A 20650-nucleotide genomic window follows, 5' to 3' on the forward strand; every position below is an offset into this window, starting at 1 on the left:
TTGTCTCATTTTGATTTCCTTTTACATACTGTGTGTGTCCTTGCCAATTTTTAGTTTTACACATCCTTGCTATGTGTCCTACTTTTGAACACTTGTAACATGTCTCTCCTTTATACCTGCATTCATGAGCGGCGTGGTTGCTTAGTCCACATCTGTAACAGGGTTGATGATTTTCTCTTCTCTGTGGTCTGAATTTTCCACTTGTGGTTTTACTTTTCCAATCGCTGGTGGCTGGTTGGTATTTCCACGCACTTTTGCTTGTCTTTTCCTGGTCAATCTTATTTAATGTGGCAGGTTCTTCCATTTTGCTAGCGAACTCCAACGTACTCTTTGATGCCATCTCCATGGACAACGACAGTTCACATGTTTTTTTAAATGTTAGATCTTGCTCCGTGAGTAATCTTCTCTGAATAGCTTCCACTCTCAATCCACAAACAAATCTGTCTCTCATTGCTTCGTCCACATGGAGACCAAATTCGCAGTGGCTGGATAGCTGCTTCAACGCCACGATATAATCCGACACAGACTCGTTCTCTCTCTGATTCCTCTTTTGAAACTTGAATCGCTCCGCGATCCCCAGCGGTTTCGGGTTGTAATGAGATGCTAATCTTCCACTTAGCACCTCATATGAGAGGCTACTAGGCTTCTCTGGTATGCAAAGGTTTTTTAACAGTCCGTAGGCCTCTGCACCTATTATAGACAGGAACACGTTGGCTTTTTTACCTTCCTCCACTTCGTTGATGATCATCCATTGCTCAAAACGTTCCAAATAAGATTCAAAATCTTCTTTAAGTGCCTTGTATTCGCCGAGATTTCCCAGGAATCTGGCCATGATGCAGCGCCGCCGTTAGCTTAGCACTCGTGCTAATGCTAGTCTGCAAAGTCACGTTACCTCCTTGTAACGCCTTAATCTCCTCGTCCGAAACTTTTAATCCCTACCGCTGGAAAGGGATCCCATCCTCGTCGCCACTGTAATAACTTTGCAGTTTATATAACTGTTAATATATCCATAACAGCAATAGACGGCGCAGCCCAGATTAACACACGTGTAGCTCTTTATTGCCACTATCCAACAACAACACACACACACAAACCGGACACACAACACTACTACGTCCGGGTTACGCTGTGCTACCCCACGGCTCCAGGTGGCGTGGTTAAACACTTCCATAACCCGAGGCAACTATCATTATCAATATATTACAATGTTCATCTGTCAATTTTGATCTCATTGGAGTTTTCAGACGTTTCATGCGTGAAAAGGTTTTTTGCTCGCAGATATGCCAAAAAAAGCCAAAAAGTGTTGACATCTTCATTGCGTGTTGTCTGAGGTGGGTTCTCTGCAGAGGTTTTGTGTAGTAGGGGGATGGATGAAGCTGTGCTTTTTCACTTGTCGCAACAGCTCGTTTCACCTCAAATGCTTTTATGTGGGAATACATGTCGCAAATGAATTTCCCCTGGCCTTGTTATGCGTCGTCTTGTTTGGTTGATGAAATCCTACAACCACTGCAACGTTTTGTGTTCTGGCTTTGGATTCCAATACTTTAATTTGAGCCATTTAAAATTTTAAAATGAACACGACTTCTAAAATAATTAGAACAAGGTCTCTTCATTAAAAGTTCTTGTATTACTTGGTGTATTGAGCTACTCTTGTTTTATCTGGTGGTTGTTGCATCGATTGTTAAGAGTCACGTTTTTTCCCATAAATTTTATTTCTCCAAAATAATTGAGAATTGCTTTTAGTCAAAGCAGCTTTCTTTCCATTCTGTGTGGCGCTAGTATGTACAGTGGTACATACTGGCGCCACACATTTTATGCGATTCATATTGTTCCATTGGAGGTTTGCGCCACCCCCCCCAAGTCATGGGAAAGGTCGGCCGCCTCCACGTGTTCTTCCGGCATGTCCTGGTATTCCTCTGGCGCATGGCTGTTGCGGGCCCTCCGTATCTTGAACTTGGAAATGAACTCGTTGCTTGCCAGGGCGCCCTCCTTCTTTGGGCATGAGTATTTGGTGGAGCCACGTTCCATACGTTCTACAAGAATTTTCTATTAGGAGCTAAATTTGATTAGTTTAACTTGAGTTTGATTCGCGTCACCTCCGGGGCCGATGGGCTTCATCAGGCGGTTCAGCTGAACGTTCCAGTGGCGGACGTGTTGACTGGCATTCTTCAGCTTCTTTTGCACTTCCTGGAATGACATTGTGTTCAGGAAGCCGTTAAATCATAGGCCGAAATGTTCTCACCTCCAAATGCTGGTGGCTTCTCTGCCGCGAGGCCTGCAGATCCTGAAGCTCCTGTGAGGCCGAGTGAAGGGCGTCAGGGGCGCCGAGGTCGGGGTCCACGTCCTCGTCGTCACCGTCCCTGCCGGTGCCGAGGATGCACAGGAGCCGTTGCTGCTCCCGGAGAACCCGGAACTGCTGCTTTTTCTCCTCCTCCGCGTCCAGCAGCCTGGAGTCAGGGAGGAAACGCCTTGCTCTTCAAAGCCGACTATGACGGAAGTCCAATCAAGCGCCCTTCCGCGACCTCTCCAGCTCCTGTCTGGCCCGTTCTTCCTCCAGTCGTGCCTTAATCTCCATGTTGAGCGCGGCCTCCATTTTACGCTGCGTGACCTCCAGCTCTTGTATCCTCTGCCGCTGCTGCTCGGTTTCCTTGGCCCGCTCCTGCATCTCCGCCCGCATGCTCTCCCTCATCTGACCGCGTGGATCCTTTTTCAATTCAGAGTACGCTGTAGCCAATCGACCGGTGGAAGCCTGACCATTTGGGCTTCCTCCAATTGTCGCTCCAGCTCCATCTGCACCTCCCTTTGGTTCCTCCTTTCCCGCTCCTCCGCCTCCCGCCGCCGACTTTCCAGTTCCCGCGCGTGCTGCCGGGAGACCACCAAACTTTTTAAATCTGTCCCATTAATCCTTTCAGGCAGTGGTCCTCACCCTTTTACTCACTGTGGACCAGTAAAACTCTTCCCATTTTCCTGTGGTGCCTCATGTGCATAAGGTTTAAAATGTTAACACTATTTATTTCTCTGACTTACTGGCACCAAGTGGCTTGCGGACTGGTACCGTTCTGCGGATTGGTGGTTGGGGACCCCTGGTTTAAGCGACTGTGGTCATGACAGTGGAAAGACATTAGAAAGTTAACACTGAAGACCCTTTTACAGGGCAAGTGACTATTTGTGTCATTAAAAAAATACAATTACTAGAGCAATTATTATACATGTCACTTTCATTTATTATTAATATTTTATTTGGGTGGCTCGGCGGGTGAGTGGATAGCTCGTTGGCCTCAAAGTTCTCGGGGCCTGGGTTCAAAACCAGGCCTGCGTAGGTTTTCTCCGAATACTCCGGTTTCCTCCCACATTCCAAAAACATGCGTGGTAGGCTGATTGGACACTCTTATTTGGCTTAGGTGTGAGTGTGAGCGAGAACGGTTGTCCGTCTGCTTGTGCCCCCACCCTCAGCCCAAAGTCAGCTGGGATAGGCTCCAGCACCCCCCACGACCCTTGTGAGGATAAGCAGTTCAGAAAATGAATCAATGAATATTTTATTTCTACATTTTCATAGTTTACATTTATAAATAATACGTTACTAAAAACTAAATAATTAATAATCAAAGATAGGGTTTTTATATTTATTTTATGTATAATTATTTATTTTATTTTGTATTTATTTGTATAGTATTAAACTCATTGCAAGCCAATCCATTTTGACTAACTAACATTCGTGCATCCTCCCAATCCCGTCAAAATGGATTGGACGTTTGGGCCCGTCAACGGGAGCCCATTAGTAAGCACGCAAGCAAAAAAGGTAGTCCAAGTCTGACCTACCTGTATGATACTCTCGATCTCCAGGTCTTGATGCTCCTTGTCGGTCCGCTCCGCCTCCAGCGTGCTTGAGTCCTCCGATTGGCTGCTGTAGCTGCTGCGGGCGCTGCAACTGCGCTCCCGTTGGCTGTGCTCCCTCTGAACCCGCCTGTTGGCCTTCAGCTCACGGTGCAGCGACGGCTTACCCTCGCTCTGCAGCCGTAAGGCCGTCTGCACGGCTGGACGCGGCCATATTCAGTAGTGTTGCAGCAATATCAGTATGGTATTCACCCATCCCAATGGAATTGGTACGGCAGAGTACTGAGATGCTGCGTAATGTGTACGTTTCACGATTGGTTGCCCTACCAAACAAAAATAAATGCGTTCCCCGCTTCCCACTTCAAATGGATTGGATTTCTAGTACCGTCAATAACCATGCCATGGACGCAATTAGGTACTTTCTATTCAAATGAGTATGCGGTAACACAATAGATAGCACACAACATATTGGAATGGGAGCTGAAAAATGTCATTAGTGCAAAATTAAATCAGTCCTGCTTCATCCCATACGAGAAAAAGATGTACCAACCTTGCGTCCACTCGACTTTCTGTTTTTGGTCTGAAGCGCTCATCTCGAAAGTTTTGTTGTGAGTTTTTATGCAAAACAAGCAACGTTTTCCATCTCTGTCAGGAATAGGCTGGAATGAAGGCAAAAGTGTCAACTAAAATGCGGAACGCTGGAATCCCTCATCCCGACTGACCTCAACGATGCAAGTCTTGTCCAGCGGGAACTCCCCACGCTTGTCTTTCAGGTCCTCGGTGACGTAGTACGCCATGGAGGACGGCTTGAGTACAAACCAGCGCTCTGTCCAGTTCCGCCGCACGTGTCCCTTTTTCCACATGTAGCCCTGCCATCGTCTAGTCACATTTTAGATATGAAAAAAAAAAAGACCAAACATGGGACGGTTTACCAACCCGCTTCAGGACATTGTGGTACATTTCCAGGAAGACCGCATGCAAGGCCAGGGGGAAGCTCTCCACGCTGGACACCCACAGCAGGCGTCCGGCATCCACATGCTCCAGGAAGCTCCAGATGGACATGCCCGTCTCTTGCAGCGCAGGATTCTGGGATACCAGGTCCTCTACGGGTTTGCAGTCCCACTCCTGGCTCATGGCGCTGCAGATTTTCTTGAGAAGATACTCCACCTGATCATCAGTAGTAGTATGAATTAAAACAAGTTTATTACTCTCTCCATTTAAACTGCGATGGTCAGCAGCGAATGAACATTCATCCAAATGGATTGGACATCTATAACTGTCAAAGAGTTAACTCTGAAACTGACGACTAAACCCGTGGCCCGTTTTTCTGGTTCTAATTTACCTCCTCCGGTATCATAACCAGCGGGTAGCGGTCCTCTGAGAGAAGGTTGAAGAGGCAGAAGAGCTTGAAGCAGTTCCTCTCAGACAGCGGTGCTCCCTTGGGCGGCGGCCCCTTGCGGTTCTTCTTCATGGTCATCGTCCAGCACAAGTCGTCAAATTTCTCCTTGTCAAATGTCCCTTCCTTCACCTGTGACATGCCGCCTTGTATCAGATACAACATGGTGCAGGGGAACACCCGTTTTCTCCGTGACAGAACCTTATCCAGGATGTATTTATTGAGGTACGGCATGTAGCCGTGGTTGGACACAGGCCCATCATCGTCGTCCTGGAAATGCTCCTCCAAGGCCACCGGGTCATGCGGGATGTTCAGAACCGTGTACAGGTTGTGGGAAAGGACCTCGACAAATGACAAGTAAAGTTGGTCAACTGCAGGCCTCCAAAATAGAGATGAATACCGTATTTACTTGCATATAAGCCGCCCGCATGTATAAACCACACCCTTAAAGTTGCCTTAAAATTGTTGAATTTTACAATTTCTCGCGTATAAGCCGCCCTCTGATTCACAATTTTCTCCTCCATATTCATGGATTTAATAGGGAGTACAAATGTATACTTTGAAGGGAAAATCTTGAGAAAAATCATCCCACGTGGTATTTCTGAAATACTAGCACATTATTAGGGTCAATATCATAAGCAAGTTAATATGCCTGTCTTTGTAAATGCAAGATGTCAAATTATTCAATTTGAAAAAAGAAATAAGTCAATGATGCTTTTTAATGGCAGAATTTACCATTTTCATCCCAGAAGTTTAAGATAGCCATATTGCTTCTAATGTCAAAATATCTTGATTCTTTCGATGGTTCATACTACTGCAATAGTTGTCACTTTCGAACAAGAAATGAAATTTAAAATAAGATTTATGAAAATATTGAAAATATTCACATTTGAGACGATACGTCAAATACAAATTACACTCGCAGCAATTGGTCAAATAAAACGTAAATAAAATAAATAAAATAAGTAAAATAAATAAAATAAATAAAATAAATAAAATAAATAAAATAAATAAAATAAATAAAATAAATAAAATAAATAAAATAAATAAAATAAATAAAATAAATAAAATAAATAAAATAAATAAAATAAAATAATAATAATAATAAAAATGCAAGTGAAACATGACACATATCACATAACTTCACACCTTCCTCACACAGTCGAGGACACTGTATGCGTTGCCGCGGCACACTGCTAGAGAGATGCGCTGTAACAGCCATTGACACTCGCGTGGCTCGTTTGAAACAGCCACGAGCCGGGAACCTACCTCTAACAGAAACTTCAAAGTGGAGTCCCCACATACACCTGAAGTTTCGTAGGCTATGGGCTGGAACAAGTATCTGTCAACAAGCGGTGCATACTTGACAGCCTTCATTGACTCTGCCTTGTTCGCAGCTGAGCACGCTTTTATTGCAGATGAAGCAATTGATGATTGAGAAAAGGTGTCAACAACTGTCACATCCCACGTCAAACACTTTCCCATCTTCCATGGAAAGATTGACAAGCCGTCAGGCCTTCGCTCGTCTGCACGCACTAGGCCACTTGGTTCGAGGATTGAAGGAACACCAGCTTGACATAGTGCGCGTTTAACGATGTCGTTGATGTTGGAGTGACGAGGGAAACGACCAGCTTGGACACGGCAGGATAAGGGGTGGAGAGCTCGGCTATCTATTGAATGACCACATTTACACGGAATCGGGTCACAAACTTTGACACCAAGACGATGAGCAATCGAGATGCGAAGCTCATCGGGGGAGAGCTTATTGCCCAAAGTCACACTTGGCAAAGCATTCAACCAAGTTCCGGAGGGAAACGTCGACGCTGATAATATTCGACTGCGGTCCCACTGATTCGAGGAATCGATCAAATTGCCTTTCATCCTCAGGCAATTGATTTCATCCCACTCTTTCTGAACTCCGAGATGTATTGGAGTTGAAGAATGACATTCATTCCAGGCATTTAGTGCGCCATCAATGTCAATTGATTTGTGAGGATCAATTTGAGATGAAGACAAAACAGGTCGCACTAACTCAACTGTAGAATAGAATGATGACAGAAAAGAGGGGAGGGACAAGTCAACAAGGGAACGGATACCAATGCCACCGTGACGAATTGGGAGTTTCGACTGATTAAGATTAAGGTGGAGTTTTGTTTTATTTCAAAATCAAGGATACTCGCGTCTGGCCAGTCAGAGCAGGTTTAACTAGGTAAGACGGTGGCGCCCTAGGTAAGATGGCGGCCCTAGGTAAGATAGCAACGCCCTGAGCGAGCGGTGACAGGTCCAAGTGAGTTTTTCACATTTTATGCATTTTTTCTTGAATTTCATTCATAGATGTCAAAATAAATTTTGTTTAGCCTTTTATCTGTTTATCTTTTCTCTATTTTGAAATAAATCACTGTATTGTCTTGCATTGTCTTGCATCATGGTGTCATGGCACCATGGTGTCATGATGTTATGGTGTTAGGGCGTTGTCACATTGCAGTTTCATGCAGGTCGCCTTTTTATGCGCATATAAGCTGTACCCTCGATTCAGTCATCATTCTTGTCCGACAAAACAAGTTGAACATGTTGTCACGTTTGAACCTATGATCAATTTTGGTGTTCGTAGTCCTTCACTCATCAGTTATAGATTTGACATCCATTTCAACTAGGATTGATTGTTTATGGTTCAGTGTCATTAACGGTGAGAGACGCCCATTCCAATTTGGATTGGCAGCCAATGAGTTAATGCTCGAAAATAAAAATAAATAAATCCATATTAGAAACATTTTCCCTTGATTAGTACTGTGCAATATGACAATAATACTGTATGTCATCAAGCTTAACAAGATAATTGACGAATTTCAAGTAGACCCCAGCAACCTTGGCTTTTCACAAAAGCGGCCCTCAGAGAAAAAAAGTTTGGACACCTCTGATCTAGAGCTTTCTGTGAAGGCATGCCACCGTAAACAAAACCAATTAAAGGTAAGCACATGCACGCATCTATGTGCAGGAGCTAACAGTGATTGCGACATGTCAGGACAGCTTCCAACAAGTTCCCTGGATTCTTTTCACCTGGCCGAGCTTCGACTCCAGCAAGCAGGAAGCATTCAAAACGACACATTTGAAAGTCTCGTTGGTGTAAAACCTTTGGACTTCAGATAACACTGGCTCCGCAGAGGAATAAGAAGTGTGAACAGAGAGAGAAAAGCACGGTGATGCCCTTTGCTCTCTTCCGCTGACTCTCAGTGAAGGTGTTCCCACTTACCTTCAGCTGAGATTTGGATACTTTTCCACACTTCTCCACATCAAGAGAGGTGAAGGCGTACCAGATTGACTTGAGCAGTTCTGATTTGAAGTCCATGGTTAGTTTTCTGTCCTCCCCCTCGCTGACGCGCACCGCTCAGCTGGGTGACATGTCCCGTGGCAGGAGCTGAATGTGGGCCAGGCGGTGCTCACGCGGGCTGGGGAGGAAAGAGCAAAAACATGTCAGCAGATGTGGACTGGACCTACTGAAACTTTTGTATTGCTCCACTTAACGCCCCCCGCCAAAATAAAACAAAAGGAGTGCATGTAATTTTCTACTTTGTACGTGACAAATAATACAAATGAAAAGTGGGACTACTTTCAGGCTGGATTGCTTAAATTCCTTAAAGTCTTAACACCGACGCAATTAAGAGGATTTGAAAGCCACGCCCATATTTGGTGATGTCACTGTTGAAGCTCATTGGTTGCCATTGGCGGCAATAGGTGTATAAACTGTTTCAACTGGGAGGTTCACGCACACATACACAAGTAATATAGCACTGTCATTTTGGTCACAATATAGTCAGATTAAGGTCGAACGAGGCCAGCGCAGTGAAGCGCAAGCCTCGCTAGGCAGACTGGAATATAGGCTAATCAATAGCATAATTAGGTCCTGAAAATGGAGCGCTTATTATAGGAGTTAAGAGCCAAAAACTTGGAGATTCCAATGATGATGTGATGTTGGAATCCTTGTTTGTAGTTATTTACACTTATTTACAAAAGTTATTGACCGTCACAGTCGGATTGAGATCATAATCTGCGAACAAAGACATGTTATACTTTCATCCATGCTTTATTGTTGTACAGATATATCATAGAGGCGGCCCAGTGAAACGAGTGGTTAGCGCTTCGGGCTCCCAGCTCTGGGCTCCTGGGTTTAAATCCAGGTCGGTCCACCTGTGTGGCGTTTGCATGCGTGGGATTCCTCCGGGTACTCCAGTTTCCTCCCACATTCCAAAAAACATTCATGGTAGACACTCTAAATTGCCCCTAGGTATGGGTGTGAGTGTGCATGGTTGTCCGTCTCCTTGTGCCCCGCGATCGGCTGGCCATCGATTCAGTGTCCCCTGCCTCTGGCCCGAAGTCAGCCTGGATAGGCTCCAGCACGGCCCACGACCCTAATGAGGATAAAGCGGTTCAGAAAATGAGATGAGATATATCATAGAAAAATTTGGTGACCAAATTTTGATGATATTTTCAGACACTGAACACAGACTAACAAGCATTTAACAGATTTTTTGAAGCATCATTAGCCACTCCACCAATTCATCTCAAAGTCATCTCCATGCAGTTTACTGTTGAAAGCGATCAACCAGGTAATCTCTCGCTCTCAAAATTATAATCATGAGAGAGAGAGACTTTTTTTAAATGTCAGAGCATTAATATCTAAATATCTAATATCAAAATTATCAATAAGTTGCGTATTATTGGCGTGTGTACATGTTACTCGTCGCCGGATTCGCTCGCTCGCCCCGCCCCCGGATTCGCTCGTATTGGAGTGTGTACATGTTTTTCAAACTACGGCCCGCGGGCCATATACGGCCCGTTAGGTTGAAATATCAAAATTATCTATAAGAGCACTCATTTAACACATCGGCTGCCATTGAGGGCGGTAGACGTCCGATGAACCTTCATTCTCTCTATAACTTGCAATACAGCAAGGTGTTGAAATATCAAAATTATCAATAAGAGCACTCATTTAACACACCGGCTGCCATTGACGGCGGTAGACGTCCGATGAACCTTCATTCTCTCTATAACTTGCAATACAGCAAGGTGTTGAAATATCAAAATTATCAATAAGAACACTCATTTAACACCAGCTGCCATTGACGGCGGTAGACGTCCGATGAACCTTCATTCTCTCTATAACTGCAATACAGCAAGGTGTTGAAATATCAAAATTATCAATAAGAGCACTCATTTAACACATCGGCTGCCATTGATGGCGGTAGACATCTGATGAACCTTCATTCTTTCTATAACTTGCAATACAGCAAGGTGTTGAAATACTTTATATGGTCATTTTTATCAAACAAATAAAAGTCTTAGTATACTTTTAGCCTCGAACTTTGAGATTAAAATAAAAAGCAATAAGTAAAATTATTTTATTAATTTTTTTATTAAAAAGAAGACAAAGGAAATTCACAGATGGTGTTTTTATTTAAACAGTAAAACTTACAAAAGCAAATTCCCAGATGGTGTTTTTATTAAAGCAGTAAAACTTACAAATTATGTACAACAATTACTTATACAATACAAACTTACAAATTATGTACAGAAATTACAAATACAATTTTGTACATATTATGTACAAAGGGAATTCACAGATGGGAGTTTTTATTAAAACAGTAAAACTGACAAATCATGTACAAAAATTACAAATACAATACAAACTTATAAATTATGTACAAAGGGAATTCACAGATGGGAGTTTTTATTAAAACAGTAAAACTTACAAATTATATGCAATGGCTTGTAGGTACTGTACTTTGTTTGCATAGTGATCCGGGTTTTCATAGTCATCCGTGAGCTTTTTCAACCGTTCATTAACAGCTGCGTATGACTTTTTGGTGTCTCTAGGCATAATACTGCCTGAAACCTGTTGTATTGTTATTTCCCAATCATTTTGCTCTAATTTGAGTTTGTTTATAAGACGAGATAAATTTGAATGGACGGCTGACATTCTACGTTGAAATGCGAGGTGCCAACCTTCAACAGAATTATTTGTGCGTGGTATTCCCAGAAATGTCTTTTCTCTAACATTCCATAAGGGGATAGCAAAACCTGGATTGCGTCGCGTTCCCCTTAAAACAACACCTAGCCAAGTTGTCTCAAAGTAGATGAGAAATTCTGCTGGGACTTCATCTGTTTCCTCGTCGAGTGAAGCCATTAATTCATTAAATACTTCTATGACATCCTCCTTTGGGACGAACACCAGTGCTGTAAATTTTTTTTATTAGGAAAGCATTCATTGGGTCATTATACCAATTTTGTAGGCCACATGCCTGAATTTTTCTCCAAAGGCATTGACCAAAAACGAAAAGCATCCAGATGTGATGAGTTTGGAAAATTCTTTTCTATACTACTTATTGCAACCTTTTCAAAATCAACAGTTATTGAACTAGGCTCCATAACACACCTTTCTTTAATCTTAGAAAATGTTGTATCATATGTTCCTTGAGTTTTAGATTTTGTAGTGCAGTATGCAAGTGGAACAGTATGATTTTCTTCAAGGAGAGCATGGATGGTATATAGTTGATGGTTGGCAGGTGCACTATCGAACGTACCGTCACAAAACCAGTGCACCTTTTTGCCATTAAAACGAAATCTTCCTCTTCGACTAAAACAAATCTCTCCCCTCTTAACGAAACCCTTAGTTCATCTGTTATTTCGTTGCCATTTGTGAATGCTCTTTGCCATCTAATCATTCTGCCAAGACTTTGTTTTTGTGGAAGAGATCCAGTTGCCTCTAAGGGAAAATTAGATGAGCAGTTCTGAATTATGCTACTCGTAATCTCTTCAGTATTAGAGGCTCGTTCCTTCATGCTCTGTACTGTCTTGAGTACAAGAACTCTGCAGGGATCTGGCCGGTGAGAATGTGGCAGTGAAACACCTTGTAGAACATCATTCTTCCTCTTTCTTCGCATTTCCAATAGGTAATGCTCTCCCTCTTTTTGTCAATTGTATAAGCATACCCATTGTGCAGTAGCTTCCTTCCACCACGCTTAGTGACAGTGAACTCCATGTCCTGTAAGAAAATATAAATTTTATAAAAAGAAAGCCAAATTATTATTATCGAGTGCACAGTGGAGGATGAGAAAGACAAATCGAGTTAAAAACAAGTGTTTAATTATACAATAATGATATATAAAAATGAAGTAGCTGTAATAAAATATATGAGTAAAATATGTCATAGTCTTATATATATAGAAATATTTATTTATTTATATATATATATATATATATAAATAAATATTTCTATATATATAAGACTATGACATATTTTACTCATATATTTTATTACAGCTACTTCATTTTTATATATCATTATTGTATAATTAAACACTTGTTTTTAACTCGATTACCACACGAACGGAAGGTTCCCCTATAATAATGCTTGTACAATGAACAAAGGCTCTCTGTCCAAGATCCTTGTGAGGTTGAATTATAGACAGCTACAAGGCCAGCGGAGATAAGGAGCCGAGTGGAGCGGAGCTCCAAGGCCAGCAGAGTTACGGATTACAGACAGCTCCAATGCCAGCGGAGATAATGAGCCGAACGGAGCGGAGCTCCAAGGCCAGCAGAGTTACGGAGAACAATGGACAGTAGAAAAATCCCATAGGAGGCATCCTTCAAGACAGTTGTGTCAGTGAATGAATATTCATTTTTGTTTTATTATAATTGGGCAAACTCAGGTTTGGAGATTTGTCTTTCTCATCCTCCACTGTGCACAGAGACGCTCAGCTGGTTTATGCTTGGGAGGGGGACCCGGAGCTCTGTATAGATCAATTTATTATGAATAAATGATCTGTGGATTAACCCGCTCAACCCTGGTCTCTTCCTCCGATGCTGAATACGCAATAATTGTTAGACGGGATAAGACAGATTTAGGAATTAGAGTCAGAAGCTAAAACTTTACGTCTAACAATCTTTATATTTATATAAATTGCGTGCTCCCTATTTTATGGTGGCCATCTTGGGTAGGCGGGCAGTTGGAAACTAGGTCTAAAAAGTACATATTACATATAGTATCAGCAAGTTATTTCTTAGTACTCACCAATAGTGACATTATAAATGCCATGTGGGTACGAAACCATTATTGGTATCGGTGTAACACTAACCGTCATGACATAAAATTGGTGATCGATATCATTCAACACTACAACAAATGTTTTTTTAAGATTATTTTGTTTAAAGAAATGTACATAGAATAGAAAATAGTACAATGGCTTTTAAGCGTCACTATGTTGGAGGCTGTGCTGATTCTTCCTCCGTGTGTGTCTCCATGTGTTTTTTGAGTTTGGCCTTGGATGAAAATATCTTGTTACAGTGCCCGCAATTGGGCTCGGCTGGCTTAGTGCCAGAATGGCAACGATTGTGCCACGACAGCTCGGACGAGCTCTTGAACTTGCGCGGGCAAACTGTGCAGGAGTACGGCCGCTCGCCCGTGTGGACGCGCTGGTGCAGTCGCGCCTCCACGAGAGTGAGGAAAGACTTGTCGCAGTAGCCACAAGGCCAGGGCCTCTCGCCCGTGTGGATCATGTGGTGTCGGGATAGGGCGGAGGGTTTGGAAAAGCCTTTGCCGCAGTAGGCGCAGGGAAAAGGGCGGGCGCCGGCGTGCGACGCCAGATGCTTTTGTTGCGTCGCCTTAGTTTTGAAGCGTTTGTCGCACCGCGGGCAGGCGAAGGGTCGCTCGTCAACGTGGGATCGATGATGTTTGGAGAGCTCGCCCTGCGACAGGAAGGCCTTCCCGCACTGCGAGCACAGGAAGGGCTTCTCGCCCGTGTGCATCCTCTCGTGGCGGGCCAGCACTGACGCCAGCGTGAAGCTCTTGGCGCAGTGCACACAGCGGAAAGGCCGCTCACCCGTGTGCACGCGCATGTGCCGGGCCAGCATGAAGCGCAGCAAGAAGCGCCTGCCGCACTGGCCGCACATGTGGGGCCGCTCACCCGTGTGCACCGATACGTGCCTCTTTACGTCGGATCTGCGCGTGTACGTCTTTTCGCAGTGGGGACACTTGAATTGCTGCCTTGCGATATGTGTTTGACGGTGCAGCGAGCGCGCTGCCAGGGAGTCGAAACCCTCGCCGCACTGTGGGCAGACATAGCGCTTGGCCACGTGCGACTTTCGGTGCTCCTGCAGCTCGCTGGCCGTGTCGAACCCGCGGCCGCAGATGAAGCAAATAGGCGGTGGGTGGCCGCCCTCCGAGCGGCAGCACTTGTGGTGGGCGGTCAAAGCGCGCAAGTGGGGAAAGGACGTATTGCATGCGGAACAGGTGAAAGAGACCACGGCGCCGTGCGACTTTCTCTGGTGCTTGGCGAGATCCCATGAGTGTTGGAAGGTGCCATCGCACTGCGAGCAGCGGAAGGGGCGCTCGCCCGTGTGGGTCAGCTGGTGCCGAAACACGTCCGATGTGCGCGTAAACGTGCGGCCGCAGGTCTGGCATGTCAGGGATTTTTGCTTCCCAGCGGCAAGGCGGAAACCTTCATGGCTGTCATCAACGGTGGTGGACTTCTCTGCGTCTCCTTTGGGGAGGAGCTTAATGGATGTGAATATTTCATCCTTTTCGCCGGGAGTCGGCGAATTCTTGGAATTCCACAGCTTTCGGTAATCTGTGGTGAGAACAGTCTGCGTGTGGAAGTGCGACAGGCCGGCGTCGACCGATTGGTAGAAAGGACACTGTGAGCAGACAAAGAGGATTGACGTCATCTTGTTGGGATTGTCCTCATGCGAATCTCTCTTTGCGATTGCAGACGAGTTGAGTTGTTGGTCGGTGACGGCGCTGCAGCAGATAAGGATATTTTTGCAATCTGTGTACCCCAATTCATGGCAAAGTCTCAAAGCATACCTCTTAAATTCACACAAGATGGGCGAGCTGTCCATCGATGCAATGGACGAGCGTTGATTTTCATAGAAAAGAAGCTCCGTTGCATGAGGCGTTGCTTCCTCTTCTCTGCCGTCATCTCTCACTTCCTCAAAGAGCTCCCGATTGCTCAGCTGACAGTTCGTTGCCGTGTCTTTTGCGACAAAATCTTCGGTACGTTCGATTGTTTCGGTCAGCATCTCAAACGCTTCGACCGCATCGCTCTGGTTAGGCACCGCCTCATCACTGTAGACACATGGATCATCTTTGGCCGCGTCTTGTACCTCAACCTCTGCGTAGACCGTCACTAACCTGTACTGCTCGGACCCGGCAATAGTCACAGGGCAGAGGTTGTCGCCGTACCGGTAAATAGACTCTGCAACCTCGGAAAGGTCTGGTTTATGAGAGGGCGGGATGGACAGAGCGGACATGATGCAGCTGCCAATGCTGGATGAGGGACCGTCTGAAGGAAAAAGAACGAGTTGAACATAAGCAAGAAGCTGCAGAAACAGTTAAAAATAACAGGACCACTATTCTCAAATGTTCTAACGTTGCATTTTCAAAAGTCTGGCAGCCTTGCAGTGCTCAAAGATTAAAGCCAGCTCTTCTGGCCTGGACTGGACGCACTGGTCCCAAAGCTGCGGCACTGAGCGCAGCCAAGCAGCCGTCTGCAAACAAAACACAACCTGGTGAATTTCCCATCCATTGCTAATACAATACAAGAATGCAATGACAAGAATACCTGTTTGAGGTCTGGTACGGGGAGAAGCATCTCGAGTTTAGCCAACAGCTCCCAAAGCAACGCCTGTATGGCTGTGTCATACTTTTCACCATATTCTACCGGGAAGATGGCCTACAAAAAAAAATTGATTTACAAAAAAAACTACTTCAATTTAATGGGTATAGGTTAATTAGCTCAACCTGAAAGAAGTAAGCTCGCTCAGACGGATCTTTCAGGAGACTCTGAACCAAAGCCACAAAAGTGCATTCTGCCTTTTTCACCTCAGCATCGTTCTGCCGACACAAATTAATTAAAATAACATGGTGATGAAGGGAAGTTACATTTAATATGTAAGAATAACTGTCAAATAACAAATATTAAAATTATTAAATTCCAAAAGAGCTTTGTCTGTTTTGTCAAGCAGGGAAACACCTTGGTCAAATCACTGACGCATGGAGGAGAGGCAATAAGATAGATGAACACAAGAAAGCCTGGTTACGATTGGCCAAGGGGAGGAAATAAACACTGCCCTGTCGTTTCGGAGGAATACAGATCTGGGAGGCCATGTGCACCTCAACCCATTGAGGAAGGAAACAAGATGATGGACGGCTGACAGGACGGAAGAGGATGGGCCTTCCTTTGTACTCAGCTTGTATTATGGTGCTTGCAGGAGAGAGAGATTTCAGTATTCTATCATATCTCTGTTAAGACTGTGATTGTATAAAATTGCTCCGCCGCGCTGTATTTGACTCCTATGTCTGGGACAATAAATTGTTTAGATTAGAACGTGTTGTGTTTGAAGTCCTTTTAGAAAACGAACATGCATGGAACTTTAAGGACTGCAGGGTCTATAGGTGAATTAAAATACAGAGTTCCTTTAGTTACAAACTGACTGCGCTTACTTCTAAGGATGTCGATGCATATTTTCCCCCCGTCGATGCTGATTTCCCCCCCAAGATTCCAATCCGATGCTTATATTTTCAGCCCACCAAAAATAATGTATCCAGTAAATGACAAATCCTAATTTTTGTACTAAAGTGAGGCCCACGTTACCTCCTCAAGAACACTCCGTTTGGAAATATTACACAATGCTCTGTTACTATCATTAGTTTCTAAAGAGAAGCAGTCCCAGGGGACACATTTGTGTAGTGGTTTGATTTACAGCAGCCGAAAAGCACCTTGGTATTGGAAACACACTTGACTACTGGATCGGATTCGAACTTGTTATCAAATCAGATAGTCGTATAAGGTGTCGACACCGAGTATCAGATTGGGGAATTCAGTACTTACTTCTGGTGTTACTGGGAGTCTCTCTAAGTGGTTCTGGATCATTTGCAAGTCCACACACCCTTGGACTGAGCCTTTGCACAGCTCCAGGATCAGCTATGACACAACATTTGTCAATCAAGCACCCATCATTAGTTTAGAGAGGATGAAGATTTGTTTTATTTCCAAACAAACACAAGTATAGAGTAGTGTTTTACCCTCGCTCTGAGGCCTAGAATGAGCTGGGCCCTCTGTCTGGGGCTCATGAGTCCAGGAACCGCCTCGGTGACGATATACACAAATTCCTGGAGTTGGTGGTAATTCATCACATCTTTCTGCTTGGCCATCTGCCATATGGCGGCCCAACATAACTGCAGAGGGGGCACCAAGAGACGGAGGGTGGAAAACGTTGGGCAAATATCTGAGAAATACAATCATTTAATTGAGTATCTGATACAATTCTTCCTGAAATAACCTCAGGAGGTATACATAGCAAACACAGTGTAATAATTCCTGATTATAATTTCATCTGCTCAAAACAGTAACGCAGCAGCACTAGCCTGAGTGACTATTATCGACAGTAATCTAAAGTACGTATACAGAAAAAGACGAGTGCATTGTTAGAATGCATACCGTTCATAATTTCTCGATATTTTTTCAAAATGTTTCGGTGTTATGACGTGCTACAGATCAAATTAAATAAACTGTGTTATTCATTTAAGGATTAGCATGAGCTAAATCGACGCAGGCATCTGTTGCCTCGAAGTCACCCTCATTCATTTCCGCTTGTCAAAATAATAGCTCTGCAAAATCCACGGACAATCTACCCTAAATGACTCTGATAATGTGATTGTTTCTGTTAATATTGATCCCTAACTTTATTCCCTTGGATTAAATAATTAGTTTCAGGCGCGAAACGAATTTTTGTGGCAATATCGGATGCTGAAATCGGTCCTTCCCTTCAGAATAAACCCAGAAACCTCGTCAAGTCACGCGATACTACACATCATAGTCACATGAAGTAGTCAACATTGGTGTCTCTATTTTTCCCCCCATTTCATTAAGATAAAGAAATTTCATTTAAAATATAGAATAAGTGGTGAGCCAATTTGGTGAGCACCATGGACGAAGACGGACTTCCGATCGTGGGTTCTGGAATCGATCTGACCAAGGTTGTTGTCAATCTCATGTGCTAGCTTAGCCAGCAAATAAATGTAACAAAATGGTAATACCTTATTGGGTATTTTTGTATTAAAATTCACCCTTTTAGCACTTTTATTTTGTCACATCCCTGGCTATCCTGCTTTAGGTTCCTGCTATTCAGCAGAGAAGAATGGTTGCTTTTCTCAACCAGTTCATTGTCCATACAGTTCGCTTCCTCAACAACTTCTCCACCGTGTGTGAAGAGGTTTGTTTTTATCTTCGCATATTTAATTAAGCAAAAAGACCTGACATTTTGTAATTTTACCTGCAGAAACTTGCCAACATATCATTGCGCATCCAGCAGATCGAGACTACGCTGTGCATCTTGGAAGCTAAAGTGGGTGTTTTTCTTCTTCTTCTTCTTCTCTTTTCTGCAACTGGCATCATAATATTTTATACGGAATTTCTCCCAAGTAGCTGTCCTCCATCCCTGGACTGGAAGGCGTCACGGTAGATGCTGTTAGATATCCCCAAAACTTTCAGACCAATGAACCAGTTGCTTCTATCCCGGGTCAGACAGACTGCCCGGCAATTGTGTTACTTCCACCTCTAAAGGTAAAAAATAAATAATAATAATGCCGTACTGCGCCATTAAATTTATTTCTGACTAAATAAACATAATCTGCTTGGTCTTAGGCTCCTAAGAGTACACTGGACAACACGCCCAAAGTAGAGGAGGCAAATGTCATGACGGTAGCCAAGGATCCACGCTATGCCAAATATCTGAAGATGATCCATGTGGTGAGCAAGCCAGAACTTCTGTTGATGAATAAAAACATTAAAGTCAATGTCACTGCTGTAAAACTCCTGTTTTTTTTTATTGGCAGGGTGTTCCTGTGATGGCCATTCGGAATAAAATGATCACGGAAGGTTTAGATCCAGACATGTTAGAGTGAGTTGGAAGCATTTTATCGGGTTTTCCCAGTTTAACATGATGCTTTCATGCTGGTGGCAGCAAGCCGGATGTGCCCATGCCAGGCGTGGGAGGTAAAAACAGCGAGGAGCCTGACAACACAGACAGCGAGTCTTCCTTCAGTGACTGAAGTCTGGAAGAACGTGATTTGGCCTGAACTGGCTGTCCATTGATGCAGTTGGCAGCGAGCATGGTAATGCGGTGAATCAGCTATGCTCACAGTCTCCGGTTCAAGCCTTTCGAGGGGATTCCACTAAACGCAGGACACTAAAAATCACAAGTGAGGACGTTGTAGTTCTCTGTGCATCACATTAACTAACAATTAATGTTTCTAATATCTGATCTCGTTTTCTGAACCTCTTTATCCTCATTAGGGTCGCGTGGTGTGCTGGAGCCTATCCCAGCTGACTCCAGACCAGAGGCGGGGGACACCCTGATTCAGTGGCCAGCCGAGGCACCAGGAGACAGACAACCATGCGCAGTCACACCCATACCTAGGGGCAATTTAGAGTGTCCAATCAGCCTACCATGCATGTTTTTGGAATGTGGGAGGAAACCGGAGTAACTAGAGGAAACCCATACAGGCCCAGGGGGAACATGCAAACTCCACACAGGTGGACCGACATGATTTTGAACCCAAGACTCCAGAGCTGTTAGGCCGACGCGCTAACCACTCACTGGCCATGTTAAAACATTGCTTATTTTACATAATGAAAGCATAAATTATTCATAGGTGTGAATGTTATGTTGGATGCTTGGCAAATGTTAACTAATAAATGTTATGATTGTAAAAGCATTACTTTGAATGATTTTTTAACTTGCAAAAGAGCAAGCATTTTTGTTTATTAATAGTGGACAAATAAGGTACAATGATGCTGCTGAGTGCTTAGCGTGTCGGCTTCACAGTGGGAGTCCTGGGTTCAAATCCAGGTCGGTCCACCTGAGTGGAGTTTGCATGTTCTCCCCGGGACTGCGTAGGTTTTCTCTGGGTACTCTGGCTTCCTCCCACATTCCAAAGACATGGATGGTATAGGCTGATTGGACACTCTAAATTGCCCCTAGGTATGAGTGTGAGCATGAATGGTTGTTTGTCTCCTTGTGCCCTGCGATTGGCTGGCCACCAATTCAGGGTGTCCCCTGCCTCTGGCCTGAAGTCAGCTGGGATAGGCTCCAGCACCCCCCACGACCCTAGTGAGGATAAAGCAGTTCAGAAAATGAGATGAGATGAGAGATGATGCTATTCCTGCCATGTGATTTAGTTTTATATTGACATTCCTATATACAAAACATCTGCCAGTGGGCAACAAAATCAAAGAGCATCTGTCGTGTGGTTGTCAACATTTTTTTTCTCGTGCAAAAACGTTAACATGGAAACATAAAAAAATAAATACATTGCATTGGAATTTACAGTAATGTAGATTCAACCTATAGTGTACTGTCAGA

General features: G+C 44.0%; 3 protein-coding genes across 7 annotated transcripts; 1 reads left to right on the forward strand and 2 right to left on the reverse strand.

Annotated features, from left to right (window-relative positions):
- Nucleotides 1-1037: 1037 nt before the first annotated feature.
- Nucleotides 1038-8857, reverse strand: LOC144069013 (differentially expressed in FDCP 6 homolog). 2 transcript variants are annotated; one of them, XM_077594041.1, is made up of 12 exons: nucleotides 8481-8857; nucleotides 5432-5572; nucleotides 5177-5362; nucleotides 4771-5001; nucleotides 4557-4703; nucleotides 4385-4493; nucleotides 3820-4034; nucleotides 2755-2862; nucleotides 2523-2689; nucleotides 2243-2447; nucleotides 2097-2187; nucleotides 1038-2033 (listed from the first exon to the last, which is right to left on the reverse strand). In XM_077594041.1, exons 1-12 carry the CDS (start codon nucleotides 8574-8576, stop codon nucleotides 1822-1824), a joined length of 1908 nt encoding a protein of 635 aa, XP_077450167.1. In that variant the 5' UTR covers nucleotides 8577-8857; the 3' UTR covers nucleotides 1038-1821. The 2 variants fall into 2 exon arrangements, with proteins under 2 accessions (XP_077450167.1, XP_077450168.1); XM_077594042.1 differs by having other exon boundaries at nucleotides 5432-8379; nucleotides 8481-8856.
- Nucleotides 8858-13410: 4553 nt separating this feature from the next.
- On the reverse strand, nucleotides 13411-18074 carry LOC144068783 (uncharacterized). 3 transcript variants are annotated; one of them, XM_077593568.1, is made up of 9 exons: nucleotides 17725-18074; nucleotides 17310-17462; nucleotides 17116-17208; nucleotides 16026-16118; nucleotides 15847-15957; nucleotides 15655-15772; nucleotides 15417-15567; nucleotides 15090-15350; nucleotides 13411-15023 (listed from the first exon to the last, which is right to left on the reverse strand). In XM_077593568.1, the coding sequence occupies exons 2-9, from the start codon at nucleotides 17436-17438 to the stop codon at nucleotides 13484-13486; spliced, it is 2496 nt and encodes an 831-aa protein (XP_077449694.1). In that variant the 5' UTR covers nucleotides 17439-17462; nucleotides 17725-18074; the 3' UTR covers nucleotides 13411-13483. The 3 variants fall into 3 exon arrangements, with proteins under 3 accessions (XP_077449694.1, XP_077449693.1, XP_077449695.1); XM_077593567.1 differs by having other exon boundaries at nucleotides 17310-17512; XM_077593569.1 differs by lacking the exon at nucleotides 16026-16118 and having other exon boundaries at nucleotides 17310-17512.
- washc3 (WASH complex subunit 3) lies at nucleotides 18055-20237 on the forward strand. 2 transcript variants are annotated; one of them, XM_077593572.1, is made up of 7 exons: nucleotides 18055-18263; nucleotides 18401-18499; nucleotides 18566-18631; nucleotides 18712-18849; nucleotides 18931-19035; nucleotides 19122-19186; nucleotides 19250-19616. In XM_077593572.1, exons 1-7 carry the CDS (start codon nucleotides 18213-18215, stop codon nucleotides 19335-19337), a joined length of 612 nt encoding a protein of 203 aa, XP_077449698.1. In that variant the 5' UTR covers nucleotides 18055-18212; the 3' UTR covers nucleotides 19338-19616. The 2 variants fall into 2 exon arrangements, with proteins under 2 accessions (XP_077449698.1, XP_077449699.1); XM_077593573.1 differs by having other exon boundaries at nucleotides 18097-18316; nucleotides 19250-20237.
- The last annotated feature ends 413 nt before the right edge of the window (nucleotides 20238-20650 follow it).

Source organism: Stigmatopora argus, chromosome 23 (genome assembly GCF_051989625.1).
Source record: "Stigmatopora argus isolate UIUO_Sarg chromosome 23, RoL_Sarg_1.0, whole genome shotgun sequence".
In the NCBI taxonomy this organism is placed as follows: domain Eukaryota; kingdom Metazoa; phylum Chordata; class Actinopteri; order Syngnathiformes; family Syngnathidae; genus Stigmatopora; species Stigmatopora argus.

Coding starts and splice junctions, on each gene's coding strand:
- LOC144069013 (XM_077594041.1), bottom strand. CDS start 8,576: ATGGACTTCAAATCAGAACTGCTCAAGTCAATCTGGTACGCCTTCACC. Junction 5,573..8,480: donor TATCCAAATCTCAGCTGAAG/GTAAGTGGGAAC, acceptor TCATTTGTCGAG/GTCCTTTCCCACAACCTGTA. Junction 5,363..5,431: donor ATAAATACATCCTGGATAAG/GTTCTGTCACGG, acceptor GGCATGTCACAG/GTGAAGGAAGGGACATTTGA.
- washc3 (XM_077593572.1), top strand. CDS start 18,213: ATGGACGAAGACGGACTTCCGATCGTGGGTTCTGGAATCGATCTGACC. Junction 18,500..18,565: donor TCTCCACCGTGTGTGAAGAG/GTTTGTTTTTAT, acceptor TTTTACCTGCAG/AAACTTGCCAACATATCATT. Junction 19,036..19,121: donor ATCTGAAGATGATCCATGTG/GTGAGCAAGCCA, acceptor TTTTATTGGCAG/GGTGTTCCTGTGATGGCCAT.
- LOC144068783 (XM_077593567.1), bottom strand. Junction 15,958..16,025: donor AGCGAGCTTACTTCTTTCAG/GTTGAGCTAATT, acceptor TTTTTTTTGTAG/GCCATCTTCCCGGTAGAATA. Junction 15,024..15,089: donor ATCTTGTGTGAATTTAAGAG/GTATGCTTTGAG, acceptor TATCTGCTGCAG/CGCCGTCACCGACCAACAAC.